The following is a 20,230-nucleotide window of genomic DNA, read 5'->3' on the forward strand; positions in this document are numbered from 1 at the left end:
CCGTAATCAGAATGATGGGAAGTTTGAGCGCTCGATTTAATCTAAACAGTAAACAAAAAAGTTGTTTTGACCTTAACCCGTTCGGGAATTTCATTGGTCTAGCTTCACGCCGCCAAAAAACTGAGCACGTCACAGAATGTTTTTTTTTTTTTTTTTTTTTATAAAATTTGAAAGCGGGAAAAATCCATATATTAGCCGCGTCATTGTATAAGCCGCGAGGTTCAAAGCGTGGGAAAAAAGTTGCGGCTTATAGTCCGGAAATTACGGTATATATATATATACATACATAATATATTATATTATAATAGTATGATATTTATATTATATAACATTGTATATATTAACATATATTGCAATATTTATTTTTACATATATTATATTTTATCAATATCAAAAAATATATTTATCACAAATTTTTATGATGGTTTTCATATATATATATTTTTTAGGGCTGTCAATATAATAAAAAAACATCTATGTTTTGTTTTTTTACACGTACATTTAAAAATATATATATACAGACCCCCTTGCTAGTTTATTTTATATTATTTATATACATTTTAGTTTATTTATGTCTCAGCGACACAAGTGCGCGTCAGGCGCGCTGAAACCAAACTACAGCACAACCTAGTTTATCAGTTTCTGCAACCAATCATCGCGCGCCGTCAGCTGTAACAGCCAATCACAATCGAGAGATTTCTAAGTGCCGCCCACATACGGAAGTTTGTCTGTCGCTGATGGCGTGTGAACTGCTCTGTATTTCTCAAACACCTTCAGTTTTTACTCCATTAATGTTTAAGATGTTTTAAAATCCACAGCGCATCATGAGCGGCCTGTGTAAGGAGGTAGTCACACTCCAGCTGGGACATTATTCTAATTTTATCGGGACACACTGGTGGAATTTACAGGTGACTTTCATTTCTAGCGGATCACTTCAGTTTAATCATGTTTTAAGTTTAATAATCCAAATATCACGTCGATGTCATTATTGTGTCATTAGTGGGTACAGATTGCTGTGTATGTGCACCCTTTCAAAGATTACCATGGGAACCAGTTTCCTCCAAATCAACACTATTGTTAATACAGTTAAACACGTGTTAGCCACCAATATGTGTTTATCAGTATTAATAATTACTTCATTATTTTATTGTGTTTAAATCATTGTGATCTTTGTCATTTATAGCTGCAGAATGAATCACAATAACGTTTGACTGTAATTGTAGTTTATCCATCTGTCTGTCTGTCTCTGTGTGTAATCTGTCTGTCTGTCTGTGTGTGTAATCTGTCTGTCTGTGTAATCTGTCTGTCTGTGTAATCTGTCTGTCTGTCTCTGTGTGTAATCTGTCTGTCTGTCTCTGTGTGTAATCTGTCTGTCTGTCTCTGTCTGTCTGTCTGTGTAATCTGTCTGTCTGTCTCTGTGTGTAATCTGTCTGTCTGTCTCTGTGTGTAATCTGTCTGTGTCTGTGTGTAATCTGTCTGTCTCTGTGTGTAATCTGTCTGTCTCTGTGTGTAATCTGTCTGTCTCTGTGTGTAATCTGTCTGTCTGTCTCTGTCTGTCTGTCTGTGTAATCTGTCTGTCTGTCTCTGTGTGTAATCTGTCTGTCTCTGTGTGTAATCTGTATGTCTGTGTTATATGTCTGTCTGTGTAATCTGTCTGTCTGTGTTATCTGTCTGTCTGTCTGTGTAATCTGTCTGTCTGACTGTGTAATCTGTCTGTCTGTGTTATCTGTCTGTCTGTCTGTGTAATCTGTCTGTCTGTGTAATCTGTCTATCTAATCTGTCTGTCTGTTTATCTAATCTGTCTGTGTGTCTATGTAATCTGTCTGTCTCTCTCACCTGTCTGTCTGTCTGTGTAATCTGTCTGTCTGTGTAATCTGTCTATCTAATCTGTCTGTGTGTCTATGTAATCTGTCTGTCTCTCTCACCTGTCTGTCTGTCTGTGTAATCTGTCTGTCTGTGTAATCTGTCTATCTAATCTGTCTGTCTGTTTATCTAATCTGTCTGTGTGTCTATGTAATCTGTCTGTCTCTCTCACCTGTCTGTCTGTCTGTGTAATCTGTCTGTCTGTGTAATCTGTCTATCTAATCTGTCTGTCTGTTTATCTAATCTGTCTGTGTGTCTATGTAATCTGTCTGTCTCTCTCACCTGTCTGTCTGTCTGTAGGATGCGTCTCTGTGCTATGACTCGGATGTGTTGGCGAGTGAGCTGCAGAGTGACGTGTTGTTCAGGGAGGGTCTCACTCTGTGCGGTCACGTCACTTACACTCCCCGACTCATCGCCATGGACCTCAAAGGTAAAGGTCATGACCCTTGACCTCAGAGACAGTGTCTTTAGATATTATCAATCATGTGAAGAACAAGAATTTAAAAACGTGCATCAGATTCTGCCAAACTGTCGTTCTGTTCGTGTGTGATTCAGTAAAGAAACATTATAAAGTAAACGCACAGATCTGAACGCTACTGAATATTTATCGTTTCTTCAGGCAGTCTTCGAACATTGAGGCGAGAAGGAAGTCTGTACGACACAGACAACGAAGAAACAAACTTTACCTGGTAAACATGTTTGTGTGTCTGCATGTGCAGAATATGTTTGTGTCTTTACAAAGCTCGACTACTGAAGTTGTGTTTCCTCTTTTAGGGAAGGAGAGATGATGACACATAAAGCAAACCCGCCCACCAAAAACTCTTTCTTACAAGATCTGGACATGCTCGATGTAAGTGTGACTGCTGAGAGTTTTATTATCTGAGACGCTTCCTGAAGATTCTCTGTTTCTTTCATCTAGACCGGAAGTTCACCAGCAGAATCCAATTTCTCTTGGCCTTCTGCTCAGACGGGGCGCTGCTCAGGTGAGATTGAGTTATGCAACATTCATTGTCCGAAATATAATAAGTGCATTAAATATGATCAGTGACAGACTAGATCAGGTTTCATCACTTGTTAAATGTGTGAAGAGTCCTAAAGATCGAATTTGAAGAGCAAATGTGTTTGATTTGTGCAGCGGTAACAACCTTGTCTGAAAGTTTAAACTGTTTTATAAGTTCTAGTTTATACAGACATTACACTAAAGCTGCGTTCACACTGCCAGCGACTTTATCGCTGCATGTCGCTAGTGGCTGGCGGTTAGGTCGCTAGTGGTGTGTATGGAGAGTCTGAACAACATTGTTTCTTTACAATTAATATCATTATTAAAATATTAGGATCACGTGAGCTCTACCATGTTCTCTCGTATTGACTGTCGCTCCCAAAAGTCGCTCTTCTTTTGCATAAAGTTAAACATTTCTCAACTTTGTTGCATCGCTGGACACGCCCACATCTGGTCGCCAACGGCCACGACAGCTCGTGTAGCTGGAAGTCGCTGTGCTCTCATCGAAAATGAATGGGATGTCACTGGCAGTGTGAACACAGCTTAAGACTGTAGACAAACAGATCATCTTAGATAGATATATGTTTAGCTTGCAGCTAAGTGTTGCTAGCACGTTTTAACATGTAGCTATGCATTGCTAGCACGATTTAGCATGTATCTAGGCATTGCTATCATGATGCTAGGTGTTGCTAGTATGTTGCCATCTGTTGTTAGCATATTTTAGCATGTAGCTAGGTTTTGATATCATGTTACAAGGCATTGTTAACATGTTTTAACATGTAGCTGGGCATTGTTAGCATGTTGCTAGGGGTTGCTAATATGTTGCCATCCACTGTTAGCATTTTTTAACATGCATTGCTATCATGTTACTAGGTATTGCTAACATATTTTAGCATGTAGCTAGGCATTGCTAGCATGTTGCTAGGTGTTTCTTGTATGCTGCCATCCACTGTAAGCACGTTTTAGCATGTAGCTAGGCATTGATAACATTTTGCTAGGTGTTGTTAATATGATGCCATCCACTGTTTGCATGTTTTAGCATGTAGCTAGGTGTTGCTATCATGTTGCAAGGCATTGCTAACAAGTATGAACATGTAGCTAAGCATTGCTAAAATATAGCTATGTGTTGTTATCATGTTACTAGGCATGCATGAGGCTAGCATGTTGTAGCATGTTGCTAGATGTTGCTAGTATGCTGCCATCCACTGTTAGCATGTTGTAGCATGTAGCTAGGCATCATTAGTATGTTGCTTGGTGCACTATCCTGTTTAGAAAGAGAGGATAGATAGATGTCTATGAGATTTTCCCCGTTTTGGATCGTCTTCTGTGCAGAAACGGTAAGTCAGTTAGAAAATATATAGCTTCAGGTCTTTGCAGAGTTCGGTGTCTGTAGCTTGAAAGTTTGTCAAGCCAACATAATAAACATTGTAACTTTTATTATTTGAGAAGTTGTAGCTACGTAACAAATAAACATGAAATATAATTTGATTGTTTTACTCCTGAAGTTACCAGCGCAGGAGCGAATGTTGCCGTGGAGACGGTGAACAGCAGACTGGAGCGGATACAGAAATCCTATAGGCTGGAGGGAAGTGTGAGGGTGTGGTCAGATTTCCTGAGAATCCACCTCCATCCTCGCACCATTTCTGTCATCAACCAGTACAACCATGACGGGTGAGGAGATCAAATCTCACATTATTGGATGTGTTTTCTGAAACCAGTTCAACCATCTGAGAAAAATGAGTTCAAACTCGTTAATGGGAATACCAACGTTTGTTTTTAGTTGATGTAGGTTTGCACGTCTTTGACTGTGTGTGTGTTTGTACTCAGTGAATCGGAACGTTTGGAAGCGTTCGGTCAGGGGGAGACGCTCTTACGGGGTCCAGTGTTGGAAGATCTGGAAGACCGGCTTCATTTCTTTGTGGAAGAATGTGATTATCTGCAGGTATTATATCCACGGCGATCTGAACGTTCATGAGAACGGCCTTCATGATGCAGTTTAATCTAGAAAAACTCTTTTATTGATATTATATCCGCGGCGATCTGAACTGAAGTTTCTCTGTTTCTCTCTTCAGGGCTTTCAGGTGTTGTGTGATCTTGCTGACGGCTTCTCAGGCTTGGGGTCAAAGGTCACAGAGTTGTTGCAGGACTCTTACGGAGGTCGCGGCATCCTCACATGGGGCGTGGCTCCTGTCAATCATCCAGACACGGTGAGATGATTAATCTGTTCTAGAAATAAACATCATCAAATATAAACATGCAACAAACATCAACATTATTGTGAACATTGTGCACTCCTCGCTATTTTATTAAACTTCTAGTGCTCTAGTGTCAGACATTATTGGATTAGATTGTTAAGGGCTATTTTCGAGCTTTATGAGGGCACATGATTTCTATACGCTGCAGTTTGAAGTTATTTAAAAATGTTTTACTCACATCCACAGAGCTCAATAAAGGAGTTGTACCGCATGATCAACTGTGCTTTAGGAACTGTGCAAATGGCCAATCACAGCTCTTTCTTCTGCCCTTTGACCCTGAGGGGGGGCCTGGGGAGACGGCCGCCTCCACCCACCACTTTCCCCCTGATGAACTGTGATGTAAGTGTGTTTGACTGTAAATGATTTAATTAAGTATTATAAGATCTCTGGCAGCACTCTTAAACTGCGCTGACTGCCCCCTGCTGATTGCTCCAATGGTTGTTATTCATGTAATTTATGTTCTCTCTCCACCTGTCACCAATCCTCTCTCAGCCGTCGCTGTGGTATCACTCCAGCGCTGTGCTAGCTCTGGCGTTGGACACCATGACAGCGTCGTACAGACTGAGACAGAACCGCGTCCCCATGTGGCAGCTGTCAGACGCTCTGGCCGTCTCCGGAAGGAAGGTCAGTTTCACCGGTGAATATTCAGTGTCATCGTTTTACTTTCATCATGAATCAAATGAAATCCAAGTCAATGACGTTATTGTCTTGACAACTGCCGATCATTTCGTTTTCCAGGTCGTTTCAGCTTACGGGTCTGTTCCGTTTCCCATGATGCACGGCAGCTGTCTCCCAGATGCTCTGGACGCTTTTGCTGACGTGTTGCCATGGAAACCCCTATCAGCTTGCCCTGAGCTCGGTGACGGACGCTGTTTTAGCCAATCGGTGACTCTGAAAGGGTTAGAGGGGCGGAGCTTAGTCAGGTGAGAAACTTTCATAACACTCCAATCATGATGAACGCAGCTGCACATGTCCGATGAGAATTCCCTTATTTAATCCAGTTTTTATTTATTTATTCATACATTGCACATGTAACAGAAAAATAAACATGTCAAAGAATATAAAAAATACAATAATAGAGGGTCTGTGTATCTCGGCGAGTATTGACAAGGGTCGAGTGACTCCAATCAGGTCTCCTTAGCAACCAAATTGGCCCGGTTGCTAGGGAGGGTAGAGTCACCTCGTGGTGGCGATTAGTGGTTCTCGCTCTCAATGGGGCGTGTGGTGAGTTGTGTCCCATGCGAAAGATTCTTGACTGATAACGGCTCTCTTCGTTGTACTGAGAGCGGCATGTTGCTATTGTATGTCCGTTGTGAACATGTTGTGGTATTTTTCTTTCTGTGGCAGTCCCCTCATCCCGGGGCAAGAGCCGTCCAGTCCTCTGCACTTCGAACGCTCTGGAGAGGACGTCCTGGCAACATACGTCAGGTTACGTTACCCATCAACACCAATGTGAGTAACCCAATGTGCATAACACCTCCTCAAGCTGCTTGTGTCGTCACGAGACCATATTTACATTAGTTGATATTCATCATCACAATTACAAAACCACGACATAAACTGAGTATGAATCAGTGTTCCTCAATCTCTCATCATTGATGAGGCGAGTTAACTGTACAGATGGAGATGCGCTGACTGCCCCCTACTGCATTAAAGTGATCTATGTGATTGTGTCATGTCTCTCTCTGTAGGGCAGTTCAGCTGGTGTCCAGCCCCAGTAAACTCACTCCTCCGTTCCCACAGATGTTTAGTCCAGCTCTGAGTCCACAAGGTTTCCTTCAGAACCAGTCTGAACCTCCTGACAGTGAGTGATTCTTCCTCTGGTGCTTTAACAGCTGTTGTGTTTCGGAGACTCTCCCTGTTTGACTCCTCTATTTCTCCATCAGCTGCTGTTCAGCCGGTCTCTGGTGTTCCTGTCCTGACGTCTCTGCAGTCCAGTCCAGCTGTTGGTCTCCTGCTGTCGGATCTGCAGAAAGCGTGTGCTGCGCTGGACCTGCGGCGCGTGGCCCCCAGTTTCCTCTCTCAGGGGCCTGAACTCGGCGAGCTCACAGAAGCCTTGGAGCAGCTGCGCAACCTCGCGCACTGTTACCGCCAGGATCACCTCGGCTCTTCGTCAGATGATGATGATGATGATGACTAGAGATTGCTGTACACGCCTCCGCTCAGAGTTCCGCTCTGGTTATCATGTCCGAATGGCCTGTGTCTGGAGAACGAGCTCCATGGCATGTTCCCACTGGGAATGTTGGGAATTGAGCTCAATTAATGCACTCTATAATAAAAGCCAAAGCAAGTCAGAGAAAGTCCGAAAGAAAACAGCTGCCCGTTTGTTTGTGTGCTTCTAATCCTCAATAAACCCACAGAGCTGCAGCTGCAATTCTGAACTTAAGCTTCATATCGCACATGCAGAAGAAATGTAAAGTTTTACGTTGTGCAAAATAAATGACAATAAACAAAATGAATCAATTCACAAACATGCCTGTGATGACCTGCAAAACGGTTCCTATTAAATATCGGACATGTTACAGTCGTGCACCTTTCACCAAATAAAGTGTTATTATTTTCAGTTCGATTATGAAGGTTGAGCTCTGTCAGTGTGTATAAATCGAAATAAACTCGTTTGAATTGGGTTTTTAATGCAGATGTTCATTTTGGCAGTTCTAGTGCAAATGGTTCAGCAGTTTCATCACGTGCGTGTGAAGATGATCATGTTCATTAGAAATCCATGAGCATTTGACGGCTGCCAGTCAGGATTAGCATGATCTAATTAATATTCATGAGCGGTACAGTTGAGTGACATGATCATTTTGTGACAGTTGTTTTTTCAACAGCAAATATTGATTAGGGATAATTAAATATTGATTAGGCACTATTAAATATTGATTAGGGATGATTAAATATTAATTAGGAAATATTAAATATTGATTAGAGATGATTAAATATTGATTAGAGATAATTAAATATTGATTAGGCACTATTAAATATTGATTAGAGATGATTCAATATTGATTAGGGATTATTCAATATTGATTAGGCACTATTAAATATTGATTAGGGATGATTCAATATTGATTAGGGATGATTCAATATTGATTAGGCACTATTAAATATTGATTAGGGATGATTCAATATTGATTAGGCACTATTAAATATTGATTAGGGATGATTAAATATTGATTAGGCACTATTAAATATTGATTAGGGATGATTCAATATTGATTAGGCACTATTAAATATTGATTAGAGATGATTAAATATTGATTAGGAACTATTAAATATTGATTAGGCACTATTAAATATTGATTAGGGATGATTCAATATTGATTAGGCACTATTAAATATTGATTAGAGATGATTAAATATTGATTAGGCACTATTATTAAATATTGATTAGAGATAATTAAATATTGATTAGGCACTATTAAATATTGATTAGGGATGATTCAATATTGATTAGGCACTATTAAATATTGATTAGGGATGATTAAATATTGATTGGGCACTATTAAATATTGATTAGGCACTATTAAATATTGATTAGGGATGATTAAATATTGATTAGGCACTATTAAATATTGATTAGAGATTATTAAATATTGATTAGGCACTATTAAATATTGATTAGAGATGATTCAATATTGATTAGGAACGATTAAATATTGATTAGGCGCAATTAAATATTGATTATGCACAGTAAAATATTGATTAGGCACTATTAAATATTGATTAGAGATGATTCAATATTGATTAGGCACTATTAAATATTGATTATAGATTATTAAATATTGATTAGGCACTATTAAATATTGATTAGGGATGATTCAATATTGATTAGGAACGATTAAATATTGATTAGGCGCAATTAAATATTGATGATGCACAGTAAAATATTGATTAGGGACGATTCAATATTGATTAAGCATGATTAAATATTGATTAGATACGACTAAAAATAAATTCTGAGATTTGTCTGATAAAATAAATGTGTCATATTACAAAACTGATAATACAGCGGTACATAAGTATTTAGGTGATTTTGCAGTTGATATAAAAGTTTGAGGGTTTAAATCTGATCTTTAAAGATGCAGATGATTGAACTGTTTCTTTTAATTAGTCAATATAAATGTTTTATCTTCGTCAAAAATTGTGTTCGCAGATGCTCTTGGACATTTAATTTAATTATGTAGTTGCAGAACCACATTTAATCACATGAGGACCATCAAGTGAAAGATCGATCTTCTTCACTTCATACTTACCTGACAGGAGATCATCATGATCATAAAGGTGGTTCACTCAAGATGAGTTTCAGTCATTGCACTCAGACTGCTGCTGAACTTTGAGAATTCCCCAAATGTGGGAATCTCAACTGCATCATTTATAGTATAGTATATTCCATGAGCACATGGTGAAAGTTAGATTTATCTTATTATTAAGATGATGATCAGATATTTAACAATTGATCGACAATTTAAAAAAGTTACTCAGAGGTCCTTAGAGGGCAAAAATATCTGTAAAAAACCACCATAAAAATAATATATATTAATATTGTTTTCTACTTTCACTGACTTTGATTTATAAACAACATCAGTCTTGATCATAACTACCAAATATTCATTAATTTTCAGGATATTAACCCTTTAAATGCCAGATTGTTTACATAATGTCACACAATTTTTCCAGATTTTTGTTCAAGTACTTTCCCTGCACCGATCGAAATAAAATTGAAATATGTTGTTCATGAGGGCTCAATGAATAAGCATTTGAAGCCCCTAGGTGTTTTGGCTCTGTCATGCAGGAAGGCCCACCTGCAATGTAAGTAATGACCAAATACATGACCAAAATACATGGTCTGTAACCACTAATTTATAATGCAAATTGGACATTATTTTGACTTAAAGCTCATGAATATATGTTATTTGTATGCCCTGAGTGGTAAACAGGTGGTTAAATCAATAATATTTATTACAAATATTCATTAAATACATTTAAATTAAAATTCATAAACCTAGTATTTGGAGGCCATTATGTACATTACAGCTGGGATCTTCCTGTAAAAACAAGTCCCAGCTACATACAATGTATGTAATGGCCGCCAAATACATGGTCTGTGGACACTTATTTTTATGCAAATTATACATGTTAATGATATTAACTTATATAAATGATTTCTACTGAGTATAATTACCCTTAAAGTGGTTACATTAAAAAAGATCATTATATATGTAATATTAAACCTCATGGCTGATGGCTGCCAAATAAATGCTTTATGAACCGTAATCTTTTAAGCAATTATACGAAAATGTGAAATGTTGGTTAGATGAATGGCTATATGGAGCACACTGAGTGCCATACACATGGTTTAATCAATCAAGTTTAATGTCAAGACTAATAAAATGTGTATAAGTCAAATGTCCAACATCTGATCATTTAAATACATTGTACGAGGGACCATCCCATCTTCAATTTGTTTACATGATCAAAAATACATTGTTGGTGGACATCCATTTTTATAAGGTCCATAATCAAAATATTGAAACAAACATATTTAGGTGACCATGTGACTCCCTTTGAACAACATGCACCCTTCAAATACTCATAAATCAACTGTCCAACAACCATGTATATTTTTTGTATTATATACATTGCAGGTGGGATTTCCATATCTTGACACTGGGACCACTTAGAGACATCTCCTGTTCATGTTTTGAATATCAAGAAGATTGGACAAAAATTAAGTCTAATTTTATGCTAAAAAGTAAACTTTTAACTTTTTGCACAGTGCAATTCTCAATATGTGCACTATCTATCTGTCTCTATCTATCTATCTATCTATCTATCTATCTATCTATCTATCTATCTATCTGTTTTGATTAAGGACATTATAAAGATTGATGTCCATCAACAATGTATTTTAATAATGTAAATACTTTGGAGATTGGATGGTCCTTCGTATAATGTATTTACACTATCAAAAATACATGGCTGGTGGGCATCCATTTTTAAAGGTACAAGATCAAAGTATTGACTAAAACATATTTAGGTGACTGTGAACAACATGCACCCTTTAAATCCTCAAAAATCAACTGTCCAACAACCATGAATATTTTTGTATTGTATACATTGCTGGTGGGATCTCCATTTCTCATAAAGGGGACCACTTAGAGAGATGAAACCTGCACTCCTGTGCTTGTCTTGACCTCCCCTGTTCATGTTTTGAATATCATGAAGATTGGAGAAAGTCAAAAATGTAGTCCAAAAAAAGCACAGGAGTGCAGGTTTCAAGTCTCTAACCCAGCGGGCACCTTGATGTCAATTTGACGTCAAATATTGGACAAGATTTGATAAAGATGTTGCAAATCATATTTCAAAGTCAGATTATACATCAAGTTCTTCCAGTGGTTAAATGCTGAAAATATGAGGTTTAAACCCATACTGAAATTGATGATATAAGTATATAGGCCAACATGTTTGACATTGAGTTGACGTCAACTCAACGTCATGTTATAGGCGTTCAGTTGATGTCATATTGACATCACATTGATATCAATGTAAATTATAGCTTTTTTTTTTTTTTTACTGCGGTCTAAAAATCCATTTGACAAATCTTTTGAATCATATGTAGTTGTTGGATTTCTGCATGAAAGTGGACTTCTGTAACTTCTGTGGTTATAAAAAATAAACAAAAAACTATTTAAAGTATGTAAATTACTGATATGAAATAAGAGGTGAACAGTAATTATTATATTTGACAAAAAATATACTGATTTGCTTAATTACAATAAAAAAATGAAAAACAAATGCAGCATTTTTGCTGTAACCCCACATAAATTATATGTGTATCCTTATTTTTTATTTATAGTGATATTATATACTTTAAAATTAAAATACATTTGCTGTAATTGATAATGAAATTGTAATACCCTATAATTTAAGTATATACAGTATTACAACTACATGTTCATTTATGTAAAATTTACATTAGTCTAAATTTTTTCATAGTGAACAGGCTACATATTTTAAAATTATTTAGATTTTCTTGTTTTCAACTGATAGATGCAATGCTAGGGCTCTTAAAAAATCATATTTATTTTTCACAAATTCCATTTTTTCTTAATTTTTAATTATGAAAAAATGTAGGGCCTACAATGCCCATTATGTATTCCTAATACCACCTGTAGATGGCGCCTCAGCAGCTGTAGTGAATGGACTACAACAATTAATTATTTTTTTGTGTCTAATTTGATGCAAATCTAGTATCACATAATGTTATACATGTATAGGCTACACGTAAAAAATGAAATAAATTTTTTTGGAGGATTTTTGTTGATGACCGTTGAAACGTACGCCATCACGCCTTGGCGTATAGACCAGTGCGCTGTACGGCTAAGTCGAAGCAGCTCGAGAAGGTTGGTGCTTTTTATCAGGTGAGTAATAGCTAAACATCTCATGAAATAAAACATAAGTTATATTGGGTAACTTTGAAAACTTAGGAAATTGTGTTTTGATTAAATATTTGACGTTGCAATGAGTATTTTGTTCTTTTTGGTGAATTTAAATTTCCCGCCAGTTAATGTAACGTTACTGTGAAGGTTTCTGAGGTAAAGTTAGAGTTAGATCCATCCATTAATCATGTAACTATTGTTTTTTGAAATGTATACGATTTTGAAATGTCGCGAGTAATGTTAGTTTTGTTCGTAGGTTACTAAAAATGACCTAGGCCTAATTTGAATCTCTTTCCGATGCGTTGTGAAACCGCAACATAACCCATTATAATCATTTGTAAGTGCAGTTGCGGCATTACGCCACATTATTGGCGCTGTTTCGTTCTCAGCTCAACGAGGCGCTTTACAGTTGCAGAACAAGAGCTCTTATGTTTCGCAGCTGTTTGTTTTGCATCCAAGTACGTTTCATTTCCTGAAATTTCTCACATTAACATACATCATTGTAATGTCTTTATCAATGCAGTTGGATCGTTGAATCAGCGTGATACTGTACACAGCGAAGTTCGCCAGTATGAACACACATTAGCGTTCAGAACGACTCGCATCACTAATGACTCATTTGAACCGCTTCATTTAAGCTATTGAAATTTGCAGTCACTAAAGCTGAATATAAGAGATCATTGAATCATTTAAAGTGAACCATAGAGAATGCAAGATGTGAATGAGCTTTGATCATTTAGCAAGACTGGTTAATTCAGTTGGCCATTGTGGGCTGAAAAGTTAGTTGAAGACGATAAAAAGCTTTATTTGATTAAAAAACATTACTGTTTGGTTAAATAAAAGTAATGTTTTATATAACTTAGAAATTAATAATTGTCATTTTCATCTAATTTTATGAAAAATAATAAGTTTAAGTCACTTTGGTTAAGCCACTTAAAGGTATGGTGTGTGTGTGTGTGTGTGTGTGTGTAAAAGTAAAGATCAGGATGACACCACCTCCTCTTTTTGAACGTGGAAAAACCCTGAGAATACACCTTATGAATGTAATATGACTCGTCTAAGGCCTGTTTTAGAAGATGTAAGCCTTTTTAAAGCCTATCAGTAATATTTTACAATATAAATTAGTCTGATGGGAGATCAGTATGACGTGCGTGCCCTGACCCCCTCCAAAAAGAAAACCCACACCACAGTAATGTTAGGTAACGATCACGCTTACAAAAGATGAAAAGCGTAACAAGCTAAACAGCACAGACAGTTATCGCCAGAATAAAAATGAATAGAACACAGATCCAATGTGATCGGCCTCTATGTGCTGTTTGGTGTAACAATGGACCGAGTTCCACATCTTTCCCCAAACACATAAATACTGATGTCTTCAATTCAATTTCACAATGCGCTGCCACAGATCTTATATTTTATGTGACTAATTACATATTGATAATATAATAATACAAGTACCAAGTAATGCATGAGTCCCACTCTTGACTTACAGAAACAGGGGAGAGCTACATAGGCAGTGCGTTCGGAATTTTTTTTTAATGGAAATAATTTTTTTGTAAACACCAATAAAAAACACAACAGCAATATATCGATAAATGGCATCAGAAAAACAGCAGTAGGCTATAATCTATTATGGTCTATTACTGCAGAAGTGTCCATGTCCGCATCGCAAAAATATTTATTTTAGCACCTCTATATGCTAAATTTAATTGATCGTTTTTGTGTCTCTATAGATAGAAGTATCTGGTTTTGACTGAGGTTGAAGCAAAACCTTCAGTATAGATTTTATTTATTATTTGTTAGGTAATTAATGATGGTATTCCTTACTGCTGAAATGCATGATAATTTGCTTTAATGTTTAACAATATAACAAATTCCCATGCATGTCATTATTCCACAACATCTTTGTAAATATATGTAAATGTTTTAGAGATGCATATGATTCCTCCTATTTTGCAGCTACTTGTGACGCTAAATGATGGCATACCACAGAAACTGGAGGAAACGTCATGCTGAAGTGCTGTCTCTTGCAGCTGATGATTCAAATAGCAGTGATACAGATGGGTTACTGAGGGCTCTGTTCAGTGAGGATGAAACTGACTCTTTGTCACCTTCAGCAGATGGCAACATTTCAGATTATGACTCTGATGCATTAGTGCTGTCTTCTGACACTGACTCTGAGGTTGCTGACAATTTGTGTGATGATTCTGCAGAGGAAACTGCTGCTGATCTGGGTGAGGAAATTGCAGCTTGGGCAGCTACCAACAAATGCAAGCGATCTGGGCTAAATGAACTACTTGATATTCTAAGGCGCCAAGGACATCGCCTCCCCAAGGATGCCAGAACCCTGCTGAAAACCCCTAAAAGAGTGGAAGTAGTTGAACTGTGTGGTGGACAATATGCCTACTTTGGTATTGCATCAGGAGTTCTGAAGGTTTTATCCCAGAATCCTGTTTTCCCTGATCTAATCGAATAGATATGTGCTTCAACATTGATGGTATTCCACTGTTTAAATCATCAAGTCTGCAAATGTGGCCAATCCTGTGCAGTTTCCATGATTTTGCACCCTTCATTGTGGCACTCTACTGTGGAAAAGCCAAACCCAGCCCAGTTAAAGATTACCTCTCTGATTTTCTACAAGAGTTGCAGCAACTTATGCAAGATGGCATAGTCCATGGAGAGAAAGCACTGCAAGTGACTGTAAAAGACTTTGTTTGTGATGCACCAGCTCGATCATTCCTGAAATGCATAAAGAATCACAATAGCTACTTCGCTTGTGAGCGCTGCACAGTTAAAGGCACCTATGTGGGACGAGTTGTTCTTGGTGCTACAGCCTGGTGTTGTTGCAAGGTCTGAAGCAGATTTCAGTAGACTTGCCTACAAAGACCATCAAATTGGGAAATCCCCACTGACACTAGCTGGAATTCCATGTGTTCAGCCATTTGCACTGGACTACATGCACTTATTGTGTTTGGGTGTAGTTAGGAGAATGCTTCACTACATGCAGAGAGGACCCCACACATGCAGACTGTCATTTCAGCAAAGGAGTGACATTTCAGATAAACTGAAGGCATTGAATGGAGAACTACCTAGTGAGTTTGCACGGCAACCTAGGACTTTAATGGAATTGGACAGATGGAAGGCTACGGAACTTAGACAGTTTCTCCTTTATACTGGACCAGTGGTTCTAAGAAAAGTGGTTTCACATGCTGTATACAATCACTTTCTTTCCTTGATGGTTGGGGTGTCAGTCCTGTTGAATTCGGATGATGCAGACCGTAAGGAACACTTAGACTATGCCTGAGAGCTACTCATGTACTATGTGAAGAAGTGTGAGGCTATATATGGAAACACCTTCGCTGTATACAATGTTCATTCACTAATTCACTTACCAGATGATGTGGAACACTTCAACTGTTCACTGAATGGGATTTCATGCTTTCCATTTGAGAACTGCCTGCAGAATCTAAAGAAAATGGTCAGACAATCTCGCAATCCTATAGCCCAAGTTGCCAAGCGTCTAGCAGAACTAGAAAATTCTACAAAATCTAAGCCTTTTACCAAAGAGAGCTTTACTCGCATATCCACAAGGCCAAGAGATTGTTGTTTCATTCTTCAGAACAAGGACTATGTCTTTGTGAAGGAAATGCATGAAGAAGGCACCTTGGTTTGCGATGTGCTACGCCAATGCAACACAGAGAGTTTCTTCACTGATCCTTGTGATTCTAAACTGCTCAACATCGTCCGTGTTAGAGATATCAGTAGAACTACACGTCGACTGATCAGCAAACAGCAGTTGATTCGTAAAGTTGTCTGTCTGCCAGCCAACCCTGGTGAAGCTGATACAGGATTCATTTTGTTCCCCATGTTGCATGAAATAGAACGTAACTGAATTGTAAGTATATCACTGGTATCAACTAATGTTTTTAACTGCTCTTCCATTATCTTTGTGAGGGTGTGGAGGTTGTATACTTGTTCTGAACAAAAAAAAGCTTCTGCTAAATGACTAAATGTAAATATAAATGTAAACTCATTAGAACCCATTATAATTCTAAATTTTGTGCGAATGCACCACACAAAAAAATCAGATGTGGGGGTATAATTTGTAAATCACACAAAGTCCGTAGATAATACTAATCCGAGCAGTGCACTATTGTTGTAGAAATGTTGATGATGATTCAGGAAATGCACCAAAGTGACGGTGAAAAACTGTAAAACTTTTCTGCTTGAAGGCTCTGCTGTTCTGGTCACTTAGTTGTATTGTTCAATAATCTTAACAATTATTGATTACTGATATTACTTGGTTGTCTTTTTTCTTTTGTCAGAGTTCTTACAAACAGATTGATGGCAACAATGAATATGGATGGCTCAGGGGTGAAGAAGGCCTTTGGAAAAACACGGCTATGCCGTGTTATAATAGGTACTACGTTACTTTTTTTGTATGATTAGAGGATGTACTGTAGTATCTATCCAGTGTTACCCATTGTGCGGCAAACTTTTACCCATCACAGATGCACAGTGGCAATACTGTAGGGGTGTAACAATTAATTGTGCAATTATTATTCTCAGTTACGGTCAAATGCTGCCACATCCAAAAGCCAGAGGGCGCTCTCATGAATAAACTCAAAATATGCGCAGTTATTTATTCAGTTTTTAAAATGTTTTAACCTGCAATATGCACTATAAGCAATATCTACAAATTTTCAGACAATATTAAAAGCACAGGTTTTAAATGTGTGAATTCTGTTTTGGGTAATTCCAGCGTTATGGATGTGACATTTGAACTCATAATGACAGGTGAAATGTCTCAGAAAAAAAAAACTTCTTACAATATTTAAATTGGAAATGCATATTCTCAGAGCACCCAATCTGGGGAATTGACATGTTCTAATGATGTTTTTCTAAAATATATTTAAGCACCCCCAAAAAAGGAAAATATGCATGCGTTATGGATGTGACGGGAAATGACAGAGTTTTTGGTATACTGTTCGATTTCCTTTAAAGTCTGTGACCTTTTAAATCCAATGTATAAATATTGCTATCCACGTGATGAAGGGGTCTTAGCTGAACATAAAAATATCAATGTTTAAAATGTATATATTTTTATGAAGTGTATTATGAGGAAAAACCAACGTTATGGATGTGACGCGTCTGAAATACATAGAATCTGTTTGGAAAATCAACAATCAAACCATCATGGCACTTTTGTTGACGCATAATGGCTGTGTTTTCACATTAAGAAGACTGTCTGAAATGATTCTGAAGATCCCCCAATTATGAATCAGTTATTTTTTTAGCTTGGATCTTACTGTACATCTTAATTCAATATGTAAAATAATTGACAATAAGAGAAGATGAGGGTGAAGGTATTTATTTGATTTATGTATTTCATTCGTTCATGCTTAACACTTTCATCTTTATAATTGTAATTCATAAAAATTCTTCTGTCAGAGCTTGAATGACAGGAAGCGCGAGCGAATTAGAGGGCGCCTGTTTCGCGCCTAAACCAATCAGTTTCCTCGCGCAATTGCAGGACGCCTCTCGACTAGGACGTGAATAGGCTACTATAAACACACAGACGGAACATTAAAGCAGAGACTATTACGGAAGACAGTCAAAATTAAAATACATTAACAATTAATGTTTATCATATAGGAGTTCAAATCACAGGTTTCCTCCACAGTCAGGTGAACCGATGGACACTACTGTCCATAGATGTGAGTCACTAGCAATCATGTAACGCCTACGTTTTTGTGTCTAAATAATCGCACGGTTTTCGGCCAGTTTATGGATTTTAATGCACAGTCGCGAGTCAAAATCATCACATATTATTTCGTATAAAAATGATTTGACAAAATAATTGACAAGCAATATTATTAGCCTATTATTATTATTATTTTGTCAGCGTGATCGTACCGAGCCTCTAAAGGGACGTGGTGGTGGAAAAAGCACATACAGATTACACAATCAGAGAGTTGCCTATTTCTTTTCGTTTTGATCTTTGCAATCTTTCTATAGATAGGCTATATTTCTGAGAGGCATACGTTGAGTTTCTGTTCAGTTATGAGACGCGCTCAAGTTTACGTGTTGCAAGTGATCGCACCTCCATGCTATATTTGCTTATTTATTAAATCCAGCCAATTGGTTGATGAAACTTTGATTTAAAATTAAGATACAATTTATAGGCTACAAAACGAAATTCACTTTAAATGAAGTCTTTCTACAACAACAAAACTTGAAATGAAGTGGCCAAAATCATTTCTGTCTTGAAACAGATCACAATAGTCATATGCATGATTTAATATGAAGCGTCCGTAACGCATTATTATGGTTGTTCAGAGCAAAGTAGTGAGATGAATTGTCTATCCTAATAAGCATAAACATAATTTAGCTTTGTAAATAAAGTTTCAAGTTATTTGCATTTATAATTGTCATATTAAATAAACTAAACCTTTAAAACGTTATGGACGTGACAGTGCACTGAAGCGTCAAGACCTCTTTATTATAGCCCTTATAAATTCAACAGGCAGTGCTGTTATGACCAAATTAGTATATTTATTTCTCAGGCATGCCTCCATCTTTCTGCAAAATGCTTACTGTTAAAATAAAGTTTAAAAAGGGGGGTCTTTGATACCTTTTTTTGAAAGCATGAAATATGGCTGGTTGAAAATGTAATTTAAACATTGTTGCTCACCTCATATCTGGTGGATAAACAAGGCAATTTTCTTAAAATTTTTGTTAAAGCACATTAATACAGTATATTACAGACCTAAATGGACAACTTAAAAAGGGTTTTGTTCTTTTGGTTAAAACTTTATTTTTTCATGGTAAAGATGACCTTTGCATGGAATTGCCCTTTTACCTATGCCACCTTTAGTTAAGATGGGTAGCACTTATCAGTTTAATTTTTCATCTGAAAAACGAAAAGTAGGACTGTTTTCCTGCTGTTGCAGCTCACTTGAAAAGAATGGTTAGGAGGATCACTGAGCCACTAGATCGGCGTTCTCAACCTGCTCCTGAAGGACCTCCAACACTGCGTTTCTTTGTCTCCCTAATCAAACACACCAACTCATCAGCTCATTATCACATCCCCATAATGAGCTGATGAGTGGAATCAGGTGGGTTTGATTAGGGAGACAAAGAAAACGTGCAGTGTTGGGGGTCCTTCAGGAGCAGGGTTGAGAAACACTGCGGTTATCCATGCTTATTTAAAAAGTTTGAATTACTTTGTGGATTTCTATGTACAAGTGATGCTTGCTGAAAAATGTATGCTGTATTTTAATGTCTTAAAATGAGTGCTAATTGTGGCTTCATATTCATTAGGTGCTATACAGCAGTCCAAACCTTCAGCGTCAGAGGCTGAAATAAAAAAATACATGGGGAGCTATCTCCGGTCTGCTCCCGATAGATGCGGGGGTATGGGACGACAAAAGGGGACATCTGCAATTGATGTGTGTTCAGATTCTGAATAAGTAGGCCTATAACCTATTGTTTAGCTACATTGTTTGTTCATTTTGTAAAATTTTGTCTCGTGATTGGTTGCATTAAATTAATATATGTGATGTGATCTTGAAAAACCCATGTTCTTAAACCCTTCATCAATTAAAAATTATCTTTGAATTACATTTTTAAACTCTTGAATTGCAGCTGATTGAATTTAATAAAACAATTCT

The 20,230-nt window shown here is 37.2% G+C and overlaps 2 protein-coding genes and 1 non-coding gene across 3 annotated transcripts in view; 2 read left to right on the forward strand and 1 right to left on the reverse strand.

Moving 5' to 3' along the window:
• The window catches only part of LOC127650385 (NACHT, LRR and PYD domains-containing protein 3-like), a 215,281-nt gene that overhangs the window by 44,451 nt on the left and 150,600 nt on the right, over window positions 1-20,230 (reverse strand). The gene's annotated exons all lie outside the window — the stretch shown is intronic.
• Window positions 735-7,739, forward strand: LOC127650419 (protein misato homolog 1-like). The gene is made up of 14 exons (XM_052135850.1): window positions 735-908; window positions 2,164-2,293; window positions 2,483-2,552; window positions 2,638-2,713; window positions 2,783-2,846; window positions 4,369-4,534; window positions 4,691-4,805; window positions 4,936-5,070; window positions 5,305-5,457; window positions 5,611-5,742; window positions 5,857-6,041; window positions 6,466-6,570; window positions 6,810-6,922; window positions 7,005-7,739. The coding sequence occupies exons 1-14, from the start codon at window positions 825-827 to the stop codon at window positions 7,256-7,258; spliced, it is 1,782 nt and encodes a 593-aa protein (XP_051991810.1). The 5' UTR covers window positions 735-824; the 3' UTR covers window positions 7,259-7,739.
• Window positions 9,364-9,523, forward strand: LOC127651102 (U1 spliceosomal RNA). The gene has a single exon (XR_007971505.1). It is a non-coding gene; the product is annotated as a U1 spliceosomal RNA (small nuclear RNA).

This window comes from Xyrauchen texanus, chromosome 10 (genome assembly GCF_025860055.1).
Source record: "Xyrauchen texanus isolate HMW12.3.18 chromosome 10, RBS_HiC_50CHRs, whole genome shotgun sequence".
Lineage (NCBI taxonomy): Eukaryota > Metazoa > Chordata > Actinopteri > Cypriniformes > Catostomidae > Xyrauchen > Xyrauchen texanus.